We start from the raw sequence: 25,316 nt of genomic DNA, 5'->3' as shown, positions 1-25,316 counted from the left end.
GGACAAAAGTAGGAGAGGAACTAAAATGAGAAGAGAAGGTAGAAAGGAGAAAATAAAAGTGAGATAGAAATTGGGAAAGATTGAGGGGGAGGACAAATGAGAAAAAAAGGAGGAACTGTAGAGGATTGAGGAGAAAAGAGTGATGAGAGGGATATAGAGGGGAGAGGACAAGAACAGAAGTGAAGAAAAAAAATGTGGAGAAGAAGAAAAAGACAGGAAATAATACATTGTATGTAAGTAGGAGAAGAAAGATTTAAAGATAGTTAAAGAGGAGAAAGCAGATGGGGAAACTAAGAAGGGGAAGAGAAAATAAAATGATTGGGGGGTGAGAGGATAAGTTAGCTATATCAGGAGAAAAACAGTTGAGGTATGAGAAAGATGACTGGAGAGAAAAGAGGATAAGAAAGAGGTGAGCTAAAGTTGATAGAAATTGAGAGGATGTTTTTAAGGGCAGGAAGAACAGGTGGGGGGTGAGAAGTCAAGAGAAAGTGGAGAAATGAAGAGGAGGAGAGTGAGGAGTGGGGAGAAAAGAGAGGTGATGAGAGCTAAAATAAAAAAGGATGAGGAAAGAATGAAATTGATAGAAAAGTAGAGGAAAGACAGAGAGGAGTCATTAAAGAATATGAAAGAAAAGGATGAAGAGGATGGGGGAAATGAAAGAAATGAGAGAGTAGTAAGACATGGCCGCAAAAGAAGGAGAGTGGGACACAATCTGTGGATGAGAGGAGGTGGAAAAAAAGGAATGAAAGATGGAGAGCAGTCGGAAGAAAGGGATGTGGTCAAAAGAAAAAATGAAGAGGAACAGGAGACAAAAAAAAGTAGAGATAGTGGCTTAATGAAGTATAAGAAAAAGGGTAAAGAACATGAAAGTGAAGATGGCATGAGAAGAAAAGCTGGTCGGAAAAAGGGATGTCTGGGATAGGAGGAGAGGAAAAGGAGGACAGAAGAAAGAGGGAGGAGGAGGAGTGCGCAGATTCCTCAGGAGGTAGTTTTGAAAAATGTGACCTTGTTCCGAGACCTGGTGACATTTCCTCCACCCAGCCGATACGTTTAACAAGGCAGGTCAGCGTCATTTTTAACCAGGACAGCCAGCCAACACACACACACACACACACACACACACACACACACACACACACACACACACACACACACACACACACACACACACACACACACACTCTCACAGATGGAGGTGAGAGTGGAAGGGAAACAGGGTTGCCATGTCAAAATAGTAACACAAAAAGGTAAAAGGAAAGATGAGCAAAAGAATACATAAGAAAAAATAAAGGCCTAAAATACCCTCCAAAAAAATCCCTCTTGTTAAAAGATGCTAAACTTAAAATTCTCCATACAGTACATAATGTAATATTGTGGAAGAAGTCCTCTAGAAGATACTCACAGCTGGAGGAACTTTAAACAGATTTTGGACGGTGGTGAGAAAAGCTCCAAGAACATCTCGGAAACCTGGAAAACAAGATGCAAAATATTAAATGTTTGGAAATATCGCTTATTATTAAATCGGCTTAAGTGGAATTGTATTGTCGTAGGATCTTTTTACGTTTCTAAAATTCTGTTGAATATGATTAAAAACCTATGTCCTCGTTTGTATGATGTAACGTAGAATATTAAATAAATAGGATATTCATTTTAACCACATTGCCTTTTGGGAAACACTGTACATGGGAATGTGAACTTCACACATTTGACATTGGCAACAGCTTCCCAAAGTTAAAGATGGATTCTCACATCAGCTGGTTTTGTTTTATTAAATGCATTAAATGTACATTAATAAACATTGTCATACTGGCCATGACCAGTGTAGTTAAATTGGCAGTTGACGATGTTTACAGTAAAACATCGTGATGGACGATGATATCGTCGCTGGGGGGGGGCTCATATCTCTTTACATAAATATTTTTTTCTACTACTACGGGCCAACAGTTAACATAGAAACGATTAGACATACATGTAAATGCCCTCTGTAAATGCTGCCCTGCTGGTAGGTTTTACAACATGACCTACTTTCACTTAAGTACGGTGCAGTAAAATCAATCAGATGTCCGTGATCTGCCTAACGACAGTACAGTGGGACGTTTGCCTTCAACAGAGCAACAGTAATAATCTAATATACCATCATTACTGAGTTTAAACTACATTCTCGGTTATGTTTGCACTGAATAACGCATTCAATAAACAGAAACATAACTCTTGCAGCGCACATGAACAGATGCACAATATTAGCTCACACATAAAATAGCACCCTCGTGAATTAGCCTACTGTTGCTAACGTACATTCATAAATCCTACATAACATCGTCCCGTACCTACAGGACCTCAGACTTACTTATTGATGCACGCACAGAGTAGTGTCCACAAACTTAGTCCAATTAGGGGAGAAAGGAAAGTGTGATAGCGCTCCACTTTTAACGCTTTTTTTCCTCTCACTCGAGACCGCTGTGTCCAACGTTACTAGAAGGTAGAGCGAGCTACAGCTGACAGGGAGAGAGAGAGAGAATGTATCACTACAGCCAATCAGCAGTCTGCTCAAGGCGATGGTCTTTTTCACAAATAGGTAAAGGGGGAAAAAGTAGCTTCCACTTAAGGAGCCCTATGTAGTGATGGTCAAATGAAGCTTCGCGAACCAGTGTCTTTACTTTCTGAGCTCACTAGATGGCGCTCTCTGTTCAACAAAGGGTTTGAAAACCCATTGAATTGCCATTCATTTCACCTTTTTCTTTGAACAGAGAGCGCCATCTAGTGAGCTCAGAAAGTAAAGACACTGGTTCGCTGGCTTCATTTGACCATCACTAGCCCTATGTCTTGTCTTTGTGTCTTTGCTAGTTTAAGACCGACGCACTTGTCAATTTCCCGTCCAGCGCCCGCGACTAGGATTAGTGTGTTGTTTGGTCTAAATAATGTTACAAAAAGATATGTACATCAGTGTATCTCAAGATGACGTCCTCAAATGTCTTGGTCACAACTCAAAGAAATTCAGTTTACCGTCATAGAAACCAGCAAGTATATGTCGATCACTGTATCCCAGTGTAATCACATCACATTATATATATATATATATATATATATATATATATATACATACATACATACATACATACATACATAAACACACAATTTGATTGCATTTTATTAGACCAAACTATAATGAAAATAAGCATTTGTTGCACCCTAACTGTCAGGCAGATAGGTAGTGTACTAGAATTAATCCAGCCACAGAAAATGTACAAATCTGAGCAACATTCAAACACAATGAAATGAATTTGTGGAGATACAGGTTTAAGTTATTTTTTTATTTCTTTTTTAAAAGATTATTTTTTGGGCTTTTTCCACCTTCATTCAAAGGGGAGAGAGAGAGGGGGAAGACATGCAGGAAATTGTCACAGGTCGGATTCAAACCCTGGACCTCTGCGTCAAGGAATAAACCTCTCAGTATATGTGCGCCTGCTCTACCCACTGAGCCAACCCGGCCACGATACAGGTTTAAGTTTTAAGGACAGCACTGGGGGGATCAAAGCTGCGACTTTTTTTAAGTTGCAGGACAGTTGTTTAAGCACCAGGCCAAACCTGCTGCCTAAAGGAGAAAAAGAAAGGACAGGAGAGGACAGAGAGAAGAATGGGTCGAGATAAAAATAATATGAAAGTAACAGATAGAGGACAGGAGGGCGCAGAGGAGGAGGAGGGGATGCATGTAGAATAGAGGGATGAAAGAGGAGGAGACGAGGGGGTTTGAGTGGATCGCGGAGTGATAAAAATAGGGAAGGGCAGGAGATGAGAGGGATGAAAAGGAGGGAAGGCAGGGAATATGAAGAGGAAACGAGGGGCGAGTGCAAGATGAAAGAGAAATTTAAGAAAGTTTCTTTATATTTATTTTTTTATTCCAACACAGACATCGAACCTGTTTCATATACTTTTTTTTAAACAAAGAATGATGAATAGAGGACATAACTAGGAGGGTAAGAGGATGAAGTAAAAAGTAGTGGAGGGCGAGAGAGAGAGAGAGAGAGAGAGAGAGAGAGAGAGAGAAGTGCAGGATGGAAAGAGGAGGGAGGGCAGGTTTATGGTTGCTGTTATGCAGAAATGTAAACACTTTGCAACGTTCGCAGAAAACAATGACACCGCAGGGAGAGGAAGGTGTGTGTGTGTGTGTGTGTGTGTGTGTGTGTGTGTGTGTGTGTGTGTGTGTGTGTACACATGCTCCAGTGTGGGTGGGTGCAGCAAAAGCACTACGGGGAGCGGAAGGCGAACCGCGGAGGTGAAATGAGAGAGAGAGAAAAAAAAAGTAAAAGAGCGAGGGAGAGCCAACCCTGGCAAAATTGGAGATATGAGATTTCGATCATAAACGGATGCTGCATAAAGGGAGAACGAGATGCGTCCAATTTAGCTAAAAAAAAGACGTCCTGTTTTAATAATCATGAAGTATGACGTTCGCGTACGAACGGAGCTTATTAGATCTGCACCGAAAACGCTGAGAACTCTCCATCTACGTTTGAAGATATTTGCATCTACAAAAAGGGGGAGCCCTGCAAAAAAAAAAAAAAAAAGTTTGGATTTGGAGTTTTGTCAGGGATCAGTTGTATTGTTGCTTTGTTTATTAACCGTTACCTTGTTGTGTGTTTATTTTCAGACTCCCGGTCGTTTCTGAAGACCCCCATGATGTTCTAGAAGGGACTCTGCCTCCAGAACCCCACCCCCCTTTCCCTTCCCTACCTTACCCCGTCCCTCTCACGCACAGATAAACTCCACCAGCCCAGATTCACCACGGCAACATCCTCCCCCGGGAGGCGGGATTCTACGTGCAAACTTTTTGATGTTGCTTTGAAACGATGAGACTACTAGGAGGGCGAAACACCCCCGATTTGGACTCACCGGGGGTCCTCTCTCTCTCTCTCTCTCTCTCTACTTCTTTTTAGACAAACTTCACTCCATTCATTCCTCTTTTTCTCTCTCCCTGCACTTGGACTTCTCTCATCCCTCATTTGTTTTGAGAAAGAAAAATCATTCCCGAGCAAAGGCAAGGAAGAAAAAGTCACCCCCAAGCCAGACTGACATCAACGCCCTTTTACCAAATCACTTTGGTTCGGACATCGTGTGGGAAAAATAACACCAGGGATCACATTTGATTGGAATACTTTTCAAATTGGCCAATCACACGATGTGATCCACAGGAGTGTTTTCTAATTGGTGCTGACCAGAATGGGTTTGTAAAAAAAAAAAGAAAAGACGTTTAAAAAAAAAAAAAAAAAAAAAGGTTCAAACCCTCTCTGGATTTGAAGTACCTTCAGTCAACCTCATTGGCTGGCTGGCTGGCTGTCAACACCTCTCTGATTGGACGGTAATCAGCTAATCAGAGGCGCTCAGGACTGGAGGAGGGGTTTAGGGAAAAGAAAAGTGTAAAAAAAATTATCGCAAAGGGATAAAAAAAAGAAGAAGAAAACAACTTGGGAGGCTATTTCTGTCTCTCTTGTTTTATTCATTTTTGTTTTCTGTACAGGGACTGAAAAGAATGCATGGGAAAACTTTTCTTATGTTGTCATTTGGCTTATTTTATCCTCCGTACACTCCTTACATCCAACTCTCTCTTCTTCCCCTCTTATACTCTTTTGCTTCATTCCTCTTTTTCTTTTCTATAAAGTAGCTCCTCTCCCTCTTGTATCTCTTGCTTCTTCACGTTATTTTCTCTCCGTAAAGAGACATAACTCTGAAAGTGTTGGATGCAGCTTTTCAGTGTATGAAGTATTTTCTATCACCCTTAATAACCTGTGAAATCAGTTTCTCAAATGATGCAAAAGTAATAAAAAAAACCTAAAAATAAAAAAAAGACAACCTTTTTTTTATATTACAATGGAGTGGTTTTTAAACACAATATTATATCCTAAAAAAGAAAGAAAAGAAAAAAAAAAAAAAAAAAAAAGGTATGTTGAATTCTCTTCCTTGACTTTGGACCTTTTGGCCCCTGTTCCCTCGTGACCAGGGAGTACTGGTCCAGTTTCTGGAGTTTGTCAAATTAAAGGCAAGGAGCGCTTGATTTGTCTGTTTTTAGCCTGCCCTGCTGCAAACTTTATCATTTCGATATTCCTTTTGTTTGGATTCGAGAACTTATCCTTGATGGTCCCCCCTCCCCCCCTTGAAGTAAAGAGGAGTACTTAAGGTGTGAAATGAAGCGCTCCTCATCTACAACAAAGGAAACTAGATTTCCCTGATTTTCTGACCTACTACGAGTGCAGACTGTTGTGTTGCAGTTTTGTTTATTCCACTGTGTGTTTTATTTGTTGATTACTATTTGAAATGTGTACGGGAGGGGTGAAGGGGCGGGTGGTGTCGGGGTGGGTCGGGATTAGGGTTAAAAAGGGATATTCTGTGTAGATAGAAACAAACATTCAAAGTTTCCTTGTTTTATTTCTATTATTTTGTTTCTCCTGATGATCTCAGTCTGTCACTGTTCTCTGGGTTTGAGCTGACTGCAAATATACAGTATTATAATGACTGCTGTCTTGTGTTTCTCTCTCTCTCTCTCTCTCTCTCACACACACACACACACACACACACACACACACACACACACACACACACACACACACACAAAATTGCTTCTTTCCATACATGCCGTACGTTTTGGTTGGTAAACAATTTAACAATCCCCATGAAAATTGCAATCAACTAATAAAAAACTATTGAATGTTGGCAGTGTTTCAGCTCAGAAATATAGACTACTGACATCTACTAAGCCTTTTGTTTAAAGCCATTATGTGTAGGATTTTAAAAAAAATACAGTGTGGTAAAACCTCCGCAGATCCGAACTAAGACTCCTTTTGACCAAAAAGTTCCAGGAACGATGAAACCAGGTACGCGATTGGCCAGGCGGGTGTATGGGCGATCACTACTGCGCAGAAAACTGGCTCCAAAATTACCAGATGGCAGCGCCCGTATCCGGGATATTTTGGCTTTATTTCTTTACAGTGGGAGGAGGTGGAGATGCGTCGTGCACTTTTATATACACCATCTATGAGACGGCTCAACACATGGATGTTTTAGGGCGGGACTCAATGTCATCTTTTACAGTATCTCACATAAGTCAGTTAAATTCCCATAGAGGCAGGCAGATTTTTATTTTTAAAGGCCAGTTATTTCATGGATCCAGGATACTATGCATCCTGATAAAGTTCCCTTGGCCTTTGGAATTAAAATAGCCCCACATCATCACATACCCTTCACCATACCTACAGATTGGCATGAGGTACTTTCCATAAGATCATCTCTGAATGCAAATCAAACCAGCTATTAGGCTAACTGAAATAAAACCATGCCATCGATGGTTCCATGGATCCATGAAATAACTGGCCTTTAAAAATAAAAATCTGCCTGCCTCTGTGGGAATTTAACATAGGGGTGGACTGACTTTTGTTGCCAGCGGTTTAGACATTAATGGCTGTGTGTTGAGTTATTTTGAGGGGACTGCACATTTACACTGTTATACAAGCTGTACACTTAATACTTTACATTGTAGCAAAGTGTAATTACTTTAGTGTTGTTCCTTTAAAAGATATAATGAAATATTTACTAAAATGTGAGGGGTGTACTCACTTTTGTGAGTTTCTGAGATATGTGTCAAATGCTATAACTTAAATTCAAGCACTTTCAAGGCCCATTTTAAAGCTTTTCCCAGCAACTTACACCACCGTGAAATACATACCAGTACATAGTCAAAATTATTATTTTGCGTTTTTATCAAGTTTTATTTTTCAAAATGTATCGCTGTCTAAGTAGACTTTGCTTGCTATCTAACCTGCCTGAGTCAATGTAAAAACAATTACCCCAAACAAAATCACTCAACAACAACTTGTAATTCTATTTTAACCCTGAAGACTCTGAAGGGCCATTCACGTACGCGCAAACGGCAGCGCTGCACTATGAAACCCATTATTGTCAATGGCTTGCACGCACAAGAACTGGTCTGCGTGCCGCGGTGTGCTGTGACCGGTCTGAATAAAAAGAAAAAAAGTAAAACACCGAACACACGTGGATCTACAAACGGAACAAGGCTTTCTTTTGTTTCAAAGACAGAAACATCGTCTCTACCAAATCACTACTGTGTATCCTACACAATGTCGCATGTAGCCTACTGCACGTCTGACGTAAACACCGGACGCAGATGTGACGCGCAATCAAATATTGCCGCATGTATGACGTAAATTTGCGCTGAGCCCGGCGGCGAGCACAACAAATATAGTTGGGAATAGGACAACCTAGCGGCGAGCGCAGCGCATGCCGCGTACGATGTCAACGGCCCCTGACAGTGCACAGGCACCTGCCTGATAAATAGCCTATATTAACTGAAAAAAACACTCATGGTCAAATGCCTAACACCAACCAATCGAGCTGCTGGGGGCGGAGTCACACATGGAACCAGACTGGCAGATCGCAGTCACACGTGCACAAGCGAGCAGGTTTAATTTTAGGCTCTCCAACATTTTATTTCTCCATTTAATAAACAAACTATTCAGTCAGATCGGTATTTGTTGTGAAAGACATACAGTTAAAATTTCAAGCATTTTCAAGCATTTTATCCAAAATTCAAGCATTTTCAAGGATTTCAAGCACCCGTACGAACCCTGAGCTTTGAATGGCTGTCATATTTTATGGCTTCATCACCATAAAGAGACTTTTTGTTTCATTAAATCAACTTTCTTTAATGAATACAATTCGTCTGTTTCGTCAACATAAATGCATATAGGCAGCAAGCAGATCCAATAAGGGCTTAAAATAAGGATGAATAAATAATCTCGCCCCTCACAGTATGCTCCGACAGAAACAATGCTCTGGAGTTATTGGAAATGTTTGGATCACATAAGTTGGAAACAATGCTACGCAGCCACCAATGGAATCTAAATCTACAAATATTAAATTACTAATAATATAAGTGTAGCCTAGTCTTTACCAGGAATACCGTGTTCAAACAGAATGAAGAAAAAAAAAAAAACTGTTGATTTACAACTTTTAGAATGTTAAACGTTATGAATGAGGCCTTGAAGATTTGAACTATTCCGTACAGCCCACGGATGTAAAATAACTGGATACCAGATCCCTAAATTGTGCCTATTCAGTTCAATGGAGTTACTCGCCTGACGGAGACGGCAAAAAAGTTTCCAAGCTTTGCGGTTTACTTTCGTGACATGCGGCCCACTGAATATGCTGACCCCACCAAGGGCACCCCAGGATTCTTCAAGTTAAATTTAAGACTTTTTAAAGACCTTTTTAATACCACCTAGGATGAAATTTAATGCCAACTTCACGGACATATATTGGAAAATCAGTGTGGATTTTAGGCCAGAGAAAAGCGTTATTTACCATGTAACGTTACCTGAATTTAATTTAACATTTTATTAATATAATAAATAATAATGTAATAATCATTTAATTCACAATATCTTTATAAGATGTGTTTGTACTCTAATAATATAAGATAAAGTATTTGTTGCATGAAGAGCTCTTATTATATTAAACTAAAAATACAAAATGAACAGGATAATAAAAATTAAAAATGTTTGCAATGCATTATGAGTTGTTACAATTAGTTCCACCTTGGCTGGATAAGATAATATATAATGTAATATAATATGCCAACGTAAATGCCAATTGCTTCAGTGATTGTTTCATCCCGCTTTTGAGTCTAACGGCTGCTTGAAAGCAGCGGGGATAAAGAGTTGGGCTCTGGTTTGTTTTTTTCCCTCACACCGGTGATCAGCACATGTGGGTGATGCCGTCAAATGTGCGTTAGCATGTTGGATGCGTTTCCAACATACCCTACAAAAGGTGGAGCAACGCCAACACAGGACACTCCCATTGTCTTATACACAGCCCTCTCTCCGTTGCTAGCTGATCAGGAACCGGCAGGCGGGTCTTCCAGCCAACCAGTCGGCATCTGTGGCCAGACCTTCAGACACTTTACACCCATTCTAACCGACGAGCTAACGTTAGCTTGTTAGTAGCACGTTTTCTTATGTCCAAGTCCATGGATTTATAATAAAACACCCATGTTATGCCGTTGTTATTATTATCATTATACGTCCATGTGTCGCGGACACACCACACACTCCACGGTGACGAGCTTAGAAAAACGAAAAGAAAAACACTGACGTAAACAGTACCCGTACTACATCCAAGTCACACTAAACGGAGTAAATTGTAACGTCACACACACAAAGTATTTATTTATGACGTTACGGTATTTATTGACAAGAAATATTTAAGACCTTTGTAAAGAAATTGTACTACTTTGTAAATGAAATTTGAGACTTTTAAGGCCTTGTTTGTATAATATTAAATTTAAGACTTTATTTAAGAGGCCCACGAGTTTCCGCTCTGCCCAGAGACTTTACATTGTGGTGACGTCACTTTTCTCGGCTCCAGGGAAGTTTTTAAATATAAAAAGTCCATCCACTTAACATTATGAATTTTTTATTAATAACAGAAAGAGTCATATTCCACCTTGTTTGCAGTTTAAGGTGTCCTGTCGACAGTTATACAGTCTCTTACAATGGTGGCCTATAGGGAAAATGCTTTTTGGGCTGCAGGAGGATTTGGCCACTGGAAAAAAAAAATTGGCTGCAAGGTTGAGTGTACAGTCCTAGATGTTTTTTTGTATTTTCATTTGAAATTAAAAAAAGAAAATACATAACTTGATGCCATATTCTCTTTCCATGATTTTCTGGGATTTTAATACACTCTCACACAGAAACACTGTGGGATCACACAGAAACACACACACACACACAGTGGAATCACACAGAAACACACACACACACACAGTGGAATCACACAGAAACACAAACACACACACACACACACACACACACACACACACAGTGGAATCACACAGAAACACAGACACACACACACACACACACACACACTGGAATCACACAGAAACACACACACACACACACAGTGGAATCACACAGAAACACACACACAAAAACACACACTGTGGAATCACACAGAACCCCCCCCCACACACACACACACACACACACACACACACACACACACACAGTTCCATTTAGACTGTATATTTACTCTGCATTACGAGGTTAATGAGGTGAAGCCTCTCACTCTCTCTGTGATGGATCTCTACCTCTCTCGCTCTATTCTTCATCTGTCTTTAATTCTTTCTCACCTCTGTCACTCTCTCTTCTCTTGTTTTCCTTTCCTCTCTTTCCCAATCACTCCTAACGTCACTCTTTTGATCTTTGCTTTCCATTTTTCTATCCTCTGTTTCATCTTCTCCGTCTTTCTCCCTCTCTCTCCTTCCATCTCTCTCCGTTTACCAAATAGCTGATGTCACTTTTTCCATTTCCCTCTAATGGAGGCAGAAACACAGAGCGATGGACGGAGAGGAAAAATAGCCAGAGATGAAGAAGGATGGACAGAAAGTGAAGGAGGCAACAAGGAAGGATGAAAAGGTGACAGCGCGGTGGGAAAAGAGATTAAAGGATCCGAGAGGCGACACGCGAGAAAATGAAGGAAAAGGTGGAGAGAAAGACGGTGGAGGAAAAGAGTGAGAAGAGAGGTGGGGGAGATGATGGACAGAGAGGGAAGAGAAAGAGGTGTAACATGATGAAATGATGTGCGCTTAAAGATAGAGAGAGGGGGCAGAGGATGACGGGTAATGAAAAGATAAAAAGTGAGAAACATGTCTGGGACAAACAGTGACCCTTCATGAAAAGGTTTATTATTGATTTTTAAAGGGCAATTCCACCCGAAAACCCCACTATTGGTCGATCTAACGACGCACTTGTTATTTCCTTCAAACAAACTCAAAACATAAAATGCATCATATTCTGTGTAACAGGGCTGTTGGTTTTTACCGGGGGAGAAATGCAGCAAAACATGATCTTTTTTCATTCAACTCTTAAAGAGTCTAAAATAGCGTGCCTGTAAGTACAGACAGAGCAAAAAAGTAGCGCTACATGTAGCTTGACAAGAGAATGTTGGTTCATGGAACAACAATATTTTTTGGAACAAAGAAATAGTGCCCGTTATAGAGGTGTGAATCTTCACTGATCTCCCGATTCGATTACGATTATCATGTCCGCGATTCGATATCTCGATGCGTCAAATGCATTTTTCTATTAAAGCCATGTAGGATATTTAATTCATAGTTTTTCAAGCTTCAAAAACAAAACATTCTGCAGTGCTCTAATACTAAATAAATTGGATACATAAAACTACAGCACTGAGCACATGGCACTTCCTGAATGTGCAAAACAACAAGAAATGTTGTTAGGCCTACATTAAATTGTAAAGAGAAATAATCGATTATGGTCAGGCCGATTATCGATGCAGCATCGTCCATGTCCACGATTCGATGCATCGATTATTCGATTAATTTCAACACCTCTAGCCCATTAGTCTGTGGATTATCCAAAGTGACTCAGGGCCAGATGTACTAACGCTTTTGCGCCCACTTCAGGCGTATCTGTTTCGCAACGTGCACGTATAAGCATGGCGAGGTATGTACAAACAGGCCGCACTGAGGTAAAAGCGCAGACTGCCTGTCGCGGAAACTGAAAATGGCAAATTGCGCATATCCGTGTCATGCATATGCATTCACGGGTGGGTCAAGGGGAAAGTGGGAGTTTCCCATAAAGAGATGGGAGGGGAAGCGTAAAGTGCGCCTAATTATGTACAAAAACTGCCCGTGACAGCGCGCCTCTATTTTGCGGTGAAAATTCTCCGCCTCTTAACAGCAGGTGTAAACGAGCCGCACGCGGGTTTCCTCGCATACGCCTCCTGGTGAAATGGCAGCAGTAATCCGAGCAAGACGAAGACATAGGCCAAGGAGACGAGCTGAAAGGATTTTTGCCACAAGGATCAGACTTTTTCAGTTGAGTGAACACTAAATCATTAGGCGTTACAGATTAAGCAGCCATGCAATATTACAGTTACTGGAAGAAATCAGAGATGACACTGAATCTCTAACTCAGCGTTCACATTCCATTCCAGCAGTTGTTAAACTTCTCGCTGCGTTACAAATGTTGGCATCAGGATCATTTCAAACAGTCACAGCATCAGCAGTGGGAATATCGCAGTCTGCACTCAGCCGTATCATAGCACCAGTACTTAATTCTTTGCTACAGCGCAATTTATGGTATAGTGGGCGGAGAAAGGCGCGGATTACCCGATGAACTGCAGGTTTGGTAAATACGAGCGTGCGCTTTCTGCTTGTTGGCCATGGCGCAGATAACGCTACATTCGCAAATGTACGTACATCTGGCCTTCAGTATTCACCTCAACTGTACTTTGTCTGCTATACCACTAGAGGTAAGTGAGATTGACTTTTTTGTAAGGTAGATGAACCAACCCTTTAAACCAGTGGTTCTCAACCTTTTTTGTGCCAGCGCCCCCCTATCCATTATCCAGGTCCCTAACGCCCCCCATCTAATATTATGTAGGCTTATTGCCCCGAATATTAATGATTAAGCCCTATATAGGCCTATTATTGTTGTTACTATTGTTATCAAAAATAATCAATAAATCAAATCATTGAATGACAAACAACACATGTATTTGTTTCCCAGGTATAAAAAAAAGCTATGTGAATAGCAATATTTACACTTTTTTTTTTTTAAATGCAACCATTTCACATTCAAATTAAATAACAGCAGCCAATCAGAACTACTAGATATGTAACATTCAAACTATAATTAGGTATTATCAAAAGGCCTGCTGCATGGTGTTAACCTCAGCACCTTTTTAAGATGACTATAATTTGAATGTCCTTTTTTGGTTGTGTCATGAAAGGCGCTTTAAATAAAATGTATTATTATTATTATTATTATTATTATTATTATTATTACTACAAACACTAACAGTAGCCAATCAGAAACAGCTAGCAATTTAACATTCAATTCTATTTTTCATTCAAATCTAAATCTCTAATCGAATTGTTCCAACGGAAAACAAACTTGCACTTATCAAGGGGTAAAAGCAGGATTACACGCACGCACGCAAACACACACACACACACACACACACACACACACACACACACACACAGAAAAAAGTATTTTGGTGATGACAAACGACTTGAAGAACGACACCTACTGCCGAATGGAAATAAGTTTACAACCTCTGAAAGTTAGTGAGAGCCCTTTGTTGATGCTTAGAAGAGTATAGGTTTGCTATTGCCTGTCTTGCGAGTAAATAGCAGAAAAAAACGTATGGAGAAACGCAACCCCACATCGCGCTGCGTTTTGAGGAGGTGTGAGAGTCCCGTACAGTAAACAGTGACATCACTGCCTCTATTTCTTCAACAAGAAAGTTTTTAAACACCAAACACAAGCCCTGAATTGCCCGGGAGTTTGGGGAACAGCTAAATGTTTGCCAAACAACAAAGCACAGTCAATATCTCTCGCTCGTCTCTTTTCTTTCTCTTTTTCTTCGTGAAATGAAGCTGCCTTCAGGTACAGTAGGAAACATTGGGTTCTATAAAAGATCTGATGAAAAACTGTTACTGTGAAATATAAAAGTCTACTTGTGCTACATTGGGGGGGGTTAAAGAATACAACAGGACGTCGCACCACCCTGCGGCGATTGCTATTTTTTCTGAACGCAGCTTCACTCTGAAATACGGAGCTAATTTAAGACGATGCTCTGACGTCCCGTTTCCATGAAGGCAGCACGGAGCTGCGCCAAACAATGATCCACCGTCTCGTCCAGTTGCAGTGCCGTGAACTGGCAGGTTTTAATGTTGCAGAAAACTGTTTTTTGCAAGTGGTTTAAGTGTAAATTGTTATTGTGAATCTTTGGTTTAAACTAGCTTTCAAACAAACACCCCCCAAGGGCACCTCAACGCCCCCCTTTCCAAAATATTGCTTCCAACGCCCCCCATCATCTTCTGAACGCCCCCTGGGGGGGCGGTACCGCCCCCGTTGAGAAACACTGCTTTAAACCAACATGAACCATGCTTCATCTGTGCTTTACCTGAAGGGGTCTCTTTAGCATACCTGCAAACTCAGAAGGGCTGAAAAAGGTGACACCGTTTAGCCATCAACATTTTAACCGTGTTTACTCGGTAGGCTAACGTTACCTTCTGCCAAGTGTAGTGTTAACTAGCATGACATGTTTCAGTTGCCTCCAACGTCCGTTTCGGAGCATCAGAGAGAAGTGCAGGTATTTAAGTGGCACCAAAATCCGCGTTGCTATTCGGACCGGTAGATGCCGGTCAGTAAGGCACCGGTGCCGTATTAGCATTCACAATGAACATTGTAGGTTAACAACACAATTCGCTAATCTTAGCTGACAAGCCGACTAGCCGACAAGCTTGCTTTCCATTATAACGTTAAACACGTTAACAACGTTAGCGAAAACAATTATATTATTGGCAGGTAACAGCACTTATCTCAAAACTAATAACAGTGATTGTGATTGGCCAAATGACTCTTGTGACGTATCACCAAAGATGTTTTATTGTGAAGAAGACCGCAGTAGGTTTTTGAAACTCCCGTTTATGGGAAATTGTACAACCCCCCCCCCCCCAAAAAGAAATGCTTTAGGCTTCAAGTATATTTTTTTGTCTCTTTCAAATAGTACCTAAACTACACTATTGTGCTGTACAGCTGATGTTGTCCGCTAACGGGAAATAAAAAATTACTACAGTCCTTTAAAATGATCAGTCTCTCATTAGCTGTCATTATTTTCATTACAGCTAATATTTAGGGATGCACCGAATATTCGGCCACCGAAAATTTTCGGCCGAAAATGGCCCAAAAGGGCATTTTCGGTTTTCGGCCGAAATACCTTTATCACCGAAACAATACGGCCGAAAATGTTGTGATGACGCAAACAGAAAACGCGACCTGCACGTGTGTCAGTACCCGATCCGTTCCACCTGCAAAGCGTCTCCTAAGCAAAGAGGTTGAGACGGACCACGGAGGTGAAAAATGAAAGTACGCTCTTAGAGTCTGTCAGCACACGTTTCAGTGAGATCTGTTCGGATCCTCTGCACTTCATCGCGACTGTACTTTGGTCCGCGTTATAAAGACTTGGATGCGGAAATAAAGCAGGCGCGAGAAATGATCCAGGCCGCGATGGATGCGGAGAACCCGCGTGGAGACGGAGGCGAACGGCAGGCCGCCAGGAGATCAGGCCAGCGGAAAAAAGACTTGTCTCGCTGCACCAGATGAGGGGGCATGCACCCTCGTTGTCTGATATGTTCAGTGAAATCCTGCAAGAAAGTGCCTCAATTAATAATAATAATAATAATAATAATAACAATAGGTAAGCTATTCTGTTCTTAGGCTACTGTATACTGTATGTGACTATCAGATTGTAGCCATATTTCTGCTAGATATTTTTTTACTTAAACTTTAATATTAATTTATACAATTGCAATGCCTTGATTTTAGTAAAGTTAGTACACAGTCATAGCCATAAATGCAATGGTACTAATAATTGGCTTAATTTCTTTCGGTGTTTCGGTTTCGGTTTTCGGTCTTGGTTTCCTCTTTTTTCGGTTTTCGGTTTCGGCCAAGAATTTTCATTTCGGTGCATCACTACTAATATTATTATGTTATTAGATCAGTATTAATTATGGTCTGAGGTTTAAAGAGGAAGGAGGAAATGAAAGAGGGAAACATAAAAAAGGAAACTAGAAAGATGTAAAAACAGAAAGAGATAGACAGAAAAGGAGAAAGTACAAAAGAATAAAAGAGGGCTAAAACGACAGAAAGAGATGATGACGTACAAACGAAGGATGAAAAGACACAAAAACAATAAACATGAAAGGACTGAAAGAGAAAATAAAAAGGGAGGAAACAAAAAAGGGGGATGGAAAAAAATTGTAAAAGGGGCTAAATGATAGAAAGAGGAAGGAGCGAGAGGAGAACAGAGACATTCCCAGACAGAACAGCCAGGCTTTTAAAAACACACATACACACACACACACACACACACACACACCTCGCTCCATCATTAGTCTTCATTAGAGTCTTTATGAGGAAAATTAGAAAGGGAGTTTCCTCCCAAACTGAGCCCTGGGGTCCAACCTGCTTGTGTGCGTGTGTGTGTGTGTGTGTGTTTGTGTGTGTGTGTGTGTGTGTGTGTGTGTGTGTGTGTGTGTGTGTGTGTGTGTGTGTGTGTGTGTGTGTGTGTGTGTCTGTGTCTGTGTGTGTGTGTGTGTGTACACAATCACGATAAACCTCTGTTTTCAAGACGAGGGAGGGATAGAGAAATAGTAAAATATATGAAGATGGAAAGATGCTGGACTAAATAAAAAGGTCCATTATTGAATTACAAGGTTTACAGCACATCAGTAAGTGCATGCTGCATTCTGCAAAGTAACATAAACAAGCTTTATTTTGTGAGTTGAATCTAGAGCTGACCGAATATCACTTTTGGGGCTTAGGTGGGAAGTATTTTTGACTTTTCCAACATCTTGCATCCCGATAGTAACATACATGACTCAGCTCAGGCCAGGCACCAGGATGAAGTAAGGCAGGCCGTGACATGTTTTTCCGTCTGTCAGTCTATCGATTTCAGTACCCGGGACAGCGCCGCACCAGCGCTCCATCTGAGAATAACAGATTAGAATTATTGTTGATGCGTTAATTAATAACGTGGGATTACTGTTCCTTATTTTGTGGGCTATTCTGGATTTTTTGGGGGTTACGCATAGATAATAATTCAAATAAAATAAAATGAATAAAGAACGAAGCATTCGAATCATGACCTAATCAAATTATTGTCTGTTAGATTTAGCAATAAGGAAATACTCGCAGAATAACCATATTATCAGACACATCCAAACTTTGAAAGAGACATTGCCCTTAATTGAGCCTTTTTCAGAAAAAAGAAAACACATACTGACAATTACAATGGTTTGCGTTTGGGTACAATGGTGACAAAACACCTCAGTGCTGGAACTTAGGAAATTCTCAAACCACTACAGCACAATCTAATAAACTACTTCTGCCTTCACAATCCTGCTCCCTGCTGGACCTTATGCTAGACTCCCTGCTAACCTTATCTGATGATCTGGGCACGTAAACCAGATCATCCAGTAAGGACACACAGCCTGCTTTTGACAAACTGGACCACATAAACATGTTAAAAGACCACAAACAGTCTACACAAACCTCTCACTCTCTCTCCACTAAAGTAAAACATAAAATAACTGATGTGGGACCGAGTGAGCAAGATAGACTGTGTGTGTGTGTGTGTGTGTGTGTGTGTGTGTGTGTGTGTGTGTGTGTGTGTGTGTGTGTGTGTCAGTTTGTCTTACAGTGTGGGTCTTCTAGTGTGCAAATATCATGTGCATTTGTGTGTGTGTGTGTGTGTGTGTGTGTGTGTGTGTGTGTGTGTGTGTGTGTGAGTGGTGTCCTCTTGCTGCTGACAGCTTCTCATTATCCAAAGACAGCTGGAGGAGGTCATCACTACCCCAGAAAAAAAACACACACACACACACACACACACACACACACACACACACACACACACACACACACACACACACACACACACACACACACACACACACACAAAAACAAAAAAAAAAAAAAACAAAAAAAAATACTTCCACCCCCATTGACATAATGAATGCATTAACCTAATTCATTGCTTTCCAAAATGTTTTCACTCGCACATATCCTCAATTTATAAATAAATGCCCTCACAAATAATCCAGGGTGCATTAAGTTAATTTAAGAAAATATTTGAAAAATGTGCATTTAAAAAGGTCAAAAAAGTAATATATTTATTGTAATAAATCCAAAAATGGCCCCAATGCATCATCAGATATTAAGGAAACATGCTAAGTTGAAATGACTAAAGTATCTATCTACTATCTTTTCTGACAACAATGCTAATGCCAGTATTTTCTCCTTTTGAAATTTTCGTTCCGTGACAGAATGTCTGTTTGTGTTTTGGCCTGTGTGTTGGTATCAACTGCCCAGTTTGACAGCCAGGCCGGGTTGCTAGATATACCTGGAAAAACCAAGAGCGCTACAGCCTTAAGGTTAGCTCAGCCATGAAAGCAGCAAACAAACCAACAATCACAGCTACAAGGGAGGGGCATTTTATGAGTACCCGAGTTGGTTACACAGCCAGTAAAGTGATCCTGACTGGTCTTGGCTAGCGGCGCCATGCTAACCCTGCTAACTGCTAATGTTACCGGAGGACCAGGCAAGCGGGCCACGGCTGTTTATAACATGTAGCCTGTTCAGCGGCCGTAGCCGACAACAGTGAGTTATTTGAAGCCAAGAGAGGGGGGCTGTAAATTGGAAAGAGAGGACCGTGAGTGTTTAGCGATTGTTGCCGTAATTCTAAGCCAATAAAGTGTGTTCAGTCGGGTGGAGAGGACGGCAAGGTTGTGTTATTTTTAGCGGTTCCTACCGTAATTCTAAGCCGAGGAAGTGTGTCTGTCAGTTGGCTACAGAGCTCTGCATGAGCACGGGCTTTTATGACTGTCAATATAGCCAGCATCTAACGTTAGCTACTCCGCTGTGCTGTGGAGTGATGTCTGGCTATGTGAGACAAGCGTCTAGCAACATTGTTGTGGATGCTGCGGTCTCAGCCTGGCAACCTCCGTGAACTTCTAGTCTGGGGAGGAGGGGGCGGGGGAGACGACTCTCTCCAGTATTTTGAATTTGTACTGCAGGAACTATTTTAAACACTAGCTGTCAGTATTACATATTGCACCTTTAAGCAGGGATCTTAACATGAGTTTAACATTATTAAAAGGAGTGTTAACTTGGATACACTTTTTATTCCTTCTGGTAGAGCTGGTAAAAAAAACAAGTATATCGAGAGTCTAACTGGGATTGAGTGCTTGAGTTGGTTATCTTGGAAAGATTTACTTTGCATGCTCACTGAGCAGTATAAGAGTGTGTGTGTGTGTGTGTGTGTGTGTGTGTGTGTGTGTGTGTGTGTGTGTGTGTGTGTGTGTGTGTGTGTGTGTTGTGTGTGTGTGTGTGTGTCTCCATCTACTGATATGGTAAAACAATAAATACCACCCAATTCTCATTCCTCCATCTCACTCATCTCGCACACACACTTATTTGCTTTGTCCTTCTCGCTTTTTCAATTTCACTCACACACTTAAAAACATATACACACAGACAAAAAATAAAATAAAATACTTTCATCTCTTTCTCACACACACAATAAACACTTGTCATTGGTCGGCATCAGTCGTTTATTCTTGCCGGAGCGAGGGATTTGTTTTTGTTCTTCCTGTCTTCTGCCCATTTGACATGATGGATGGTGGGTGGTGACGCAAAACACTTGACAAACACACACACACACACACACACACACACACACACACACACACACACACACACACACACACACACACACACACACACACACACACACACACACACACACACACACACACACACACACACACACAGTGATGTTTTTGCATATGTGCAAAAACAACTAAAATAAACACACATACAAATATACACAACATTTAAACAATAGACACACAAACACGTGTTTCATTTAGAGTCATTCATTCCTTACCACTAAGTTCTTAGAAAAATTAAAAACTAGCAATATCTGCAAATTTTCAAGTTTTTTCTATTCTTGTGAGGACCAATTGAAGACACAGACAGACAGACAGACAGAGACACACACACACACACACACACAGCGGATGACTTCCTATGTGGCCTGCAGTGTAAACAACAGTTTATCTCCACGGAGGACAAATGGACAGCAGCAGCAGAGAACATGAGGAGTCGAGGAGGATGTGACCCTGAGGGCTGCGGTTCAAATCAAACTGAGAGCTGGGAAATGTGAGTCCCACTCTCCTCAATACGTACCAACCAAGTAACTAATGAGCAAGTGAATACTACGCAGCTAAAAGAGCCAGGTATTTGTTCTGAGGGTTTTGTGGTAACACAACCCCAAACTACTGATAATATTGTTCTGTCTGCTGCATGTAAAAAATATGTTGTTATAACATTACAACTTCATCAACAAAAGATATGAGTGAAAATGGCGGAGTAATTAACAGCTTGTTTAGATGCTTTTCTGCCCACTAGTGGTCAAAAAAACACTTAACTTCTGACAGGATGAGACGGTTTCACTGCTTTCGGGCATTTTATAGACCAAGCGATCAATCTAGAAAATAATCGGCAGTTAATTTGAAAATTCTAGTTAGTTTTAGCCCCAATTTCAAATCCTCAACATAAAAGATTTTATTTAAAAAAAAAAGGTGCACTACAACAATTAGTATCACTTCAATGCCAATGGATGGCATCTTTGAGTAGCCTGAAAATAACACGTCATGTAGCGACTGCCACAAGTCTGTAAATAAAGAGAGTGCCAAGGATTTTAAGTGTTAACTAAAGCTGCAAAGATTAATCGATTAGTTGTCAACTATTAAATCAGAGGTGTCAAGTAACAAAGTACAAATACTTTGTTACCTTGCTTAAGTAGAAATTTTGGGTATCTATACTTTACTGGAGTAATTATGGAGCAGACTTTTTACTTCTACTCCTTACATTTTCACGCAATTATCTATACTTTCTACTCCTTACATTTTAAAAATAGCCTTGTTACTCACATTTCAGTTCGGCTTGTTTTCATTCCGGCTTGTCATTGTTCAAAAAAAAAAAAAAAAAAACACACAAAAAACCTATCCAGATAAATCGCGCCATCCGGAGAGAGTGAATGTGATTGTGGTTGGATGAGAAGTATAAACATATACCATTCCGACACCCTATTGGTTTGTACGCGATCCATCGCACCTGCACAGACCAGATGTTAATACGGCACCGGTGCCTTAACGACTGTTGTCTACCGGACCGAATAGCAACGCGGATTTCGTTGCCTTATTTAGGTGCCACTTAAATGACTGCGCTTCTCTCTGATGCTCCGAAAACGGACGTTAGAGGGAACTGAAATATCGCCGCACGGGACGCTAGTTAACACTACAGTTGGCAGCAGGTAACGTTAGCCTACCGTTAGCTAGCAGCTGGAGTAAACACGGTTAAAATGCTGATGGCTAAATGGTGTAAAAGTGTGTCTGTATTTCACTGGAGAGGATTCTAACACCAGACTGTAGCTGCCGTTGTCTGAAAAACACAGAAGAGAAGTGTCACCTTTTTCAGCCCTTCTGAGTTTGCAGGTATGATTTTAATATAACATTATTATAGTCATTATGGCCTTTAGAAAAATGTTTTTTTGTGGAGGTGGGTTAGTGCACTCTAGACACCTCTGTATTAAATGAATTGCCAACTATTTCTATAATTGATTAATCGTTCATTTTTATTATATAAAAAATTATATTAAAAAAATCTCTGACTCCAGCTTCTTAAATGTGAATATTTTCTAGTTTCTTCACTCCTCTGTGACAGTAAACTGAATATCTTTGAGTTGTGGACAAAACAAGACATTTGAAGAGGTCGTCTTGGGCTTTGGGAAACACTGATCAACATTATATTTGACATTTTATAGAGAAATAGAGAAAATATTAGGGCTGAAACGATTCCTCGAATAACTCGAATAATTCGATTACAAAAAATGCTCGAAGCAAAATTCTTTGCCTCGAAGCTTCGTTAAATCAATGTAATTAAGGTTGTATGGCTCACTGTGTTACCGCACGAAGGATTATTACTAGCGCACAAGAGGTTGACACTTCTGTGGACACAACACAAGCACAGACAGTATATAAACAAAAGACTGACGGCCCAGATTACAAATGAAGGAAGACGAAAATAGCGAGGGTCTAAGAGAAGAGACAGGTGAGAGAAAACGACAGAAAGTTTGGGATCATTTTAAGCTGCAAACATGCTGCTACATCACCTCCGTAACAAACATCCAGTGAACTCATCCATTCCACGGAGCTAACCCGACACAAGGTAGCTAACGTCTGCTGCTCTCGTCCACCGCGCTGTTTTACACAACTAGCCTACAGCATGCTACTCTGCTAATAGCCATGTTTTACCAACAAGCTAAAATGAAAGCTGTCGGTTTGTAGAACTGTTTATTAGTTTGCTACTAATCTTTGGAAATTTAGCTGCTGCCGGAGACAAACCGGCTCCTCCCCCCAGCATGGCTACTTAATATGCACGTGAATGCTGTCATCATGCATTCTTTATTCTTTCTCCTCACTCAGTATTAGGCTTCTGAAAACGTGTCCCCCAGAACAGTGTAGTTGAATAGCCCTGCTGTAAGCTTCGTACAGTCACATTTACCCTCTGGTCAGTGAACAGCTCTTTTGCATATCCAGTGCAAAGAGCCAGAGGCAAGAAGGGGAATGGGGTGAAAAATATTAACATTTGGGCCACCAAAGATTTACTATTGTAATGTATTTTTTTTAAGGGTCTTGGAATTTGGCAATAAATCTTTTTGCTTTTTCTAAAAAAGGAAACTTGTCTTTTGTATATATACCAGCTACAGGTTTCCTTTTTTTCAGTAAACAGCAATAATAAATACTTACTATCCGATTACTCAATTAATCGATGGATTAATCGGTAGAATATAAGATTACTAAAATAATCGATAGCTGCAGCCCTAGAAAATATAATTGACAGACTAATTGACAATGAAAATAGCCGTTAGTTGCAGCCCTAGTGTTAATGCGGCTTTAAGTGTAACATCAAGACAGTTTGTCAATTTAAAATGTTCCATAAGCAATTTAACACATTTGGCGTTCAATGATTAATAATCATGACGCAAAAATATAATGACGCTGATCATTTTAGAAAGAGACAGATAAACACTGACACTGATGTCAACATGGACAACAGGATGTGAATATCATCAGCCAAAATGTCAGAACAACTATTTCTGTCTGTTGCGATTCTGGGGGTGGGAGTGTGTGTGTGTGTGTGGCCCATATGGTATCATGGGAATAAAAGGAGAAAGCCACACACAAACACACACAAGGTAATGACAAAATGGGACTCTTCAGATTGATACCAAATTAGAAACAGTTTTTTTTTTTTTTTTTCCAAACAGACCTAGAGGAGCTTGGCAGGCAGGATGAACACTTGACGAGAGAGAGATAAGAGGGGGAGGGGGGTAGTGAGAGGTGGAGAGAGAGAACGTGAGAAAGAAAAAGGCAATGGATTGATGGAGGAATTAAAATAACTTAAAAATGGAGTGAGGGCGGGTGGATCCATAGGGACTCAGAGTGAGTGAGTGAGTGAGTGAGTGAGTGTGTGTGTGTGTGTGTGTGTGTGTGTGTGTGTGTGTGTGTGTGTGTGTGTGTGTGTGTGTGTGTGTGTGTGTGTGTGTGTGTGTGTGTGTGTGTGTGTGTGTGTGTGTGTGTGTAGTGTTGTTTTAGCTGGGCGGCCTTGGATTCCATGTTGACCTTTACAAAGATAGCAGCTGGTCGTCTCTTACAGTTTTAAGTTTGGTTTGCCTGACCACAATGATCTGAAAAGCAGATGGAGGGAGAAGGAGAGAGCGATGACAGAAAAGAAATGTCTCTGTCCATCGACCTCCCTGGAAGGAAAAGGAAGTGAGAGAAACGGCTCAAACTGAACTGAGAGAAACTAATTTGGCAATTTGTTATGTTCTATTTAGTCCTTTATCCAAAACAAAGCTTTCACTTTAACTGAGGAAGAAAGAGAAAAGTAAACTGAGTTTGGCTGAGCTGCGTTCTTTTAACCTTCATGCCAGGAAAAAAAAAAAACAGTTTGAATTTAGTTGAAAGGGACAAAGTTAAGAGCTGGTCGACTTTGGACAAAAAACTTCTTGCACATTGTCTAATTATTTATGGATGATTTTATCAAGAGACTTCCATCATGAGCACAGGCTAAAGTAAAAGAAACTGCAACCTATGAATTTTTGCACATTTAACAATGAAATTTGTAGATTTTTCTTCTGATCGACTTAATTAAATTAATCAATCAATTAATTGTTTTAGCACTAATAACTTTTACTTGGCTTCTTCCTTTAAACACACTGTGTGTTGCTGGAAATATTAAAAGTTTTCTTCCATTTTATAACGGAGGTTACATTTGCTTTGACCAAACTGTACAACAGAAAGCGCTTTGACAATGATGCAAAAATAGAAAACGGACACCAATTGTGTCTCCACAGGGAAGGAAAGATGGATGGATAGATGGAGTGATGATTCAAACAGAGAGAGAGCAAGAGATGGAGGGATGAAGCGATGAGACATGAAGGAAAGTGTGATATGCCATCCTCAGGTCTGCTTTACTATCATTTCACAGCTTAAACGTGCAAAGGTCAGCTGTTATTAATGGCAGGCCCTGAGGAGTGTGCAAGTGTGTTTCTGGGTATGTAAATGTGTGTGAGACAGTAAGTGTGAA

The 25,316-nt window shown here is 40.5% G+C and overlaps 1 protein-coding gene and 1 long non-coding RNA gene across 3 annotated transcripts in view; one reads left to right on the top strand and one right to left on the bottom strand.

The window, feature by feature from the left end:
* The window catches only part of dachb (dachshund b), a 101,443-nt gene extending 95,511 nt beyond the window's left edge, over window positions 1-5,932 (top strand). For both annotated transcript variants that reach the window (XM_039823088.1, XM_039823087.1), the window contains one exon: window positions 4,646-5,932. In XM_039823088.1, coding sequence (XP_039679022.1) covers window positions 4,646-4,683 — 38 coding nt within the window. In that variant the 3' untranslated portion in view covers window positions 4,684-5,932. The remainder of the gene's footprint in view (window positions 1-4,645) is intronic.
* Window positions 1-25,316, bottom strand: part of LOC120573381 — a 43,649-nt gene that overhangs the window by 6,211 nt on the left and 12,122 nt on the right. The window contains exon 2 of the long non-coding RNA XR_005641700.1: window positions 1,403-1,467. This is a non-coding gene — a long non-coding RNA (uncharacterized LOC120573381). The remainder of the gene's footprint in view (window positions 1-1,402; window positions 1,468-25,316) is intronic.

The sequence above is a fragment of the Perca fluviatilis genome, chromosome 14 (assembly GCF_010015445.1).
Source record: "Perca fluviatilis chromosome 14, GENO_Pfluv_1.0, whole genome shotgun sequence".
In the NCBI taxonomy this organism is placed as follows: Eukaryota; Metazoa; Chordata; class Actinopteri; order Perciformes; family Percidae; genus Perca; species Perca fluviatilis.
The sequence above is the reverse complement of the archived record's forward strand: the minus strand, read 5'-3'. Positions and strand labels throughout refer to the sequence as shown.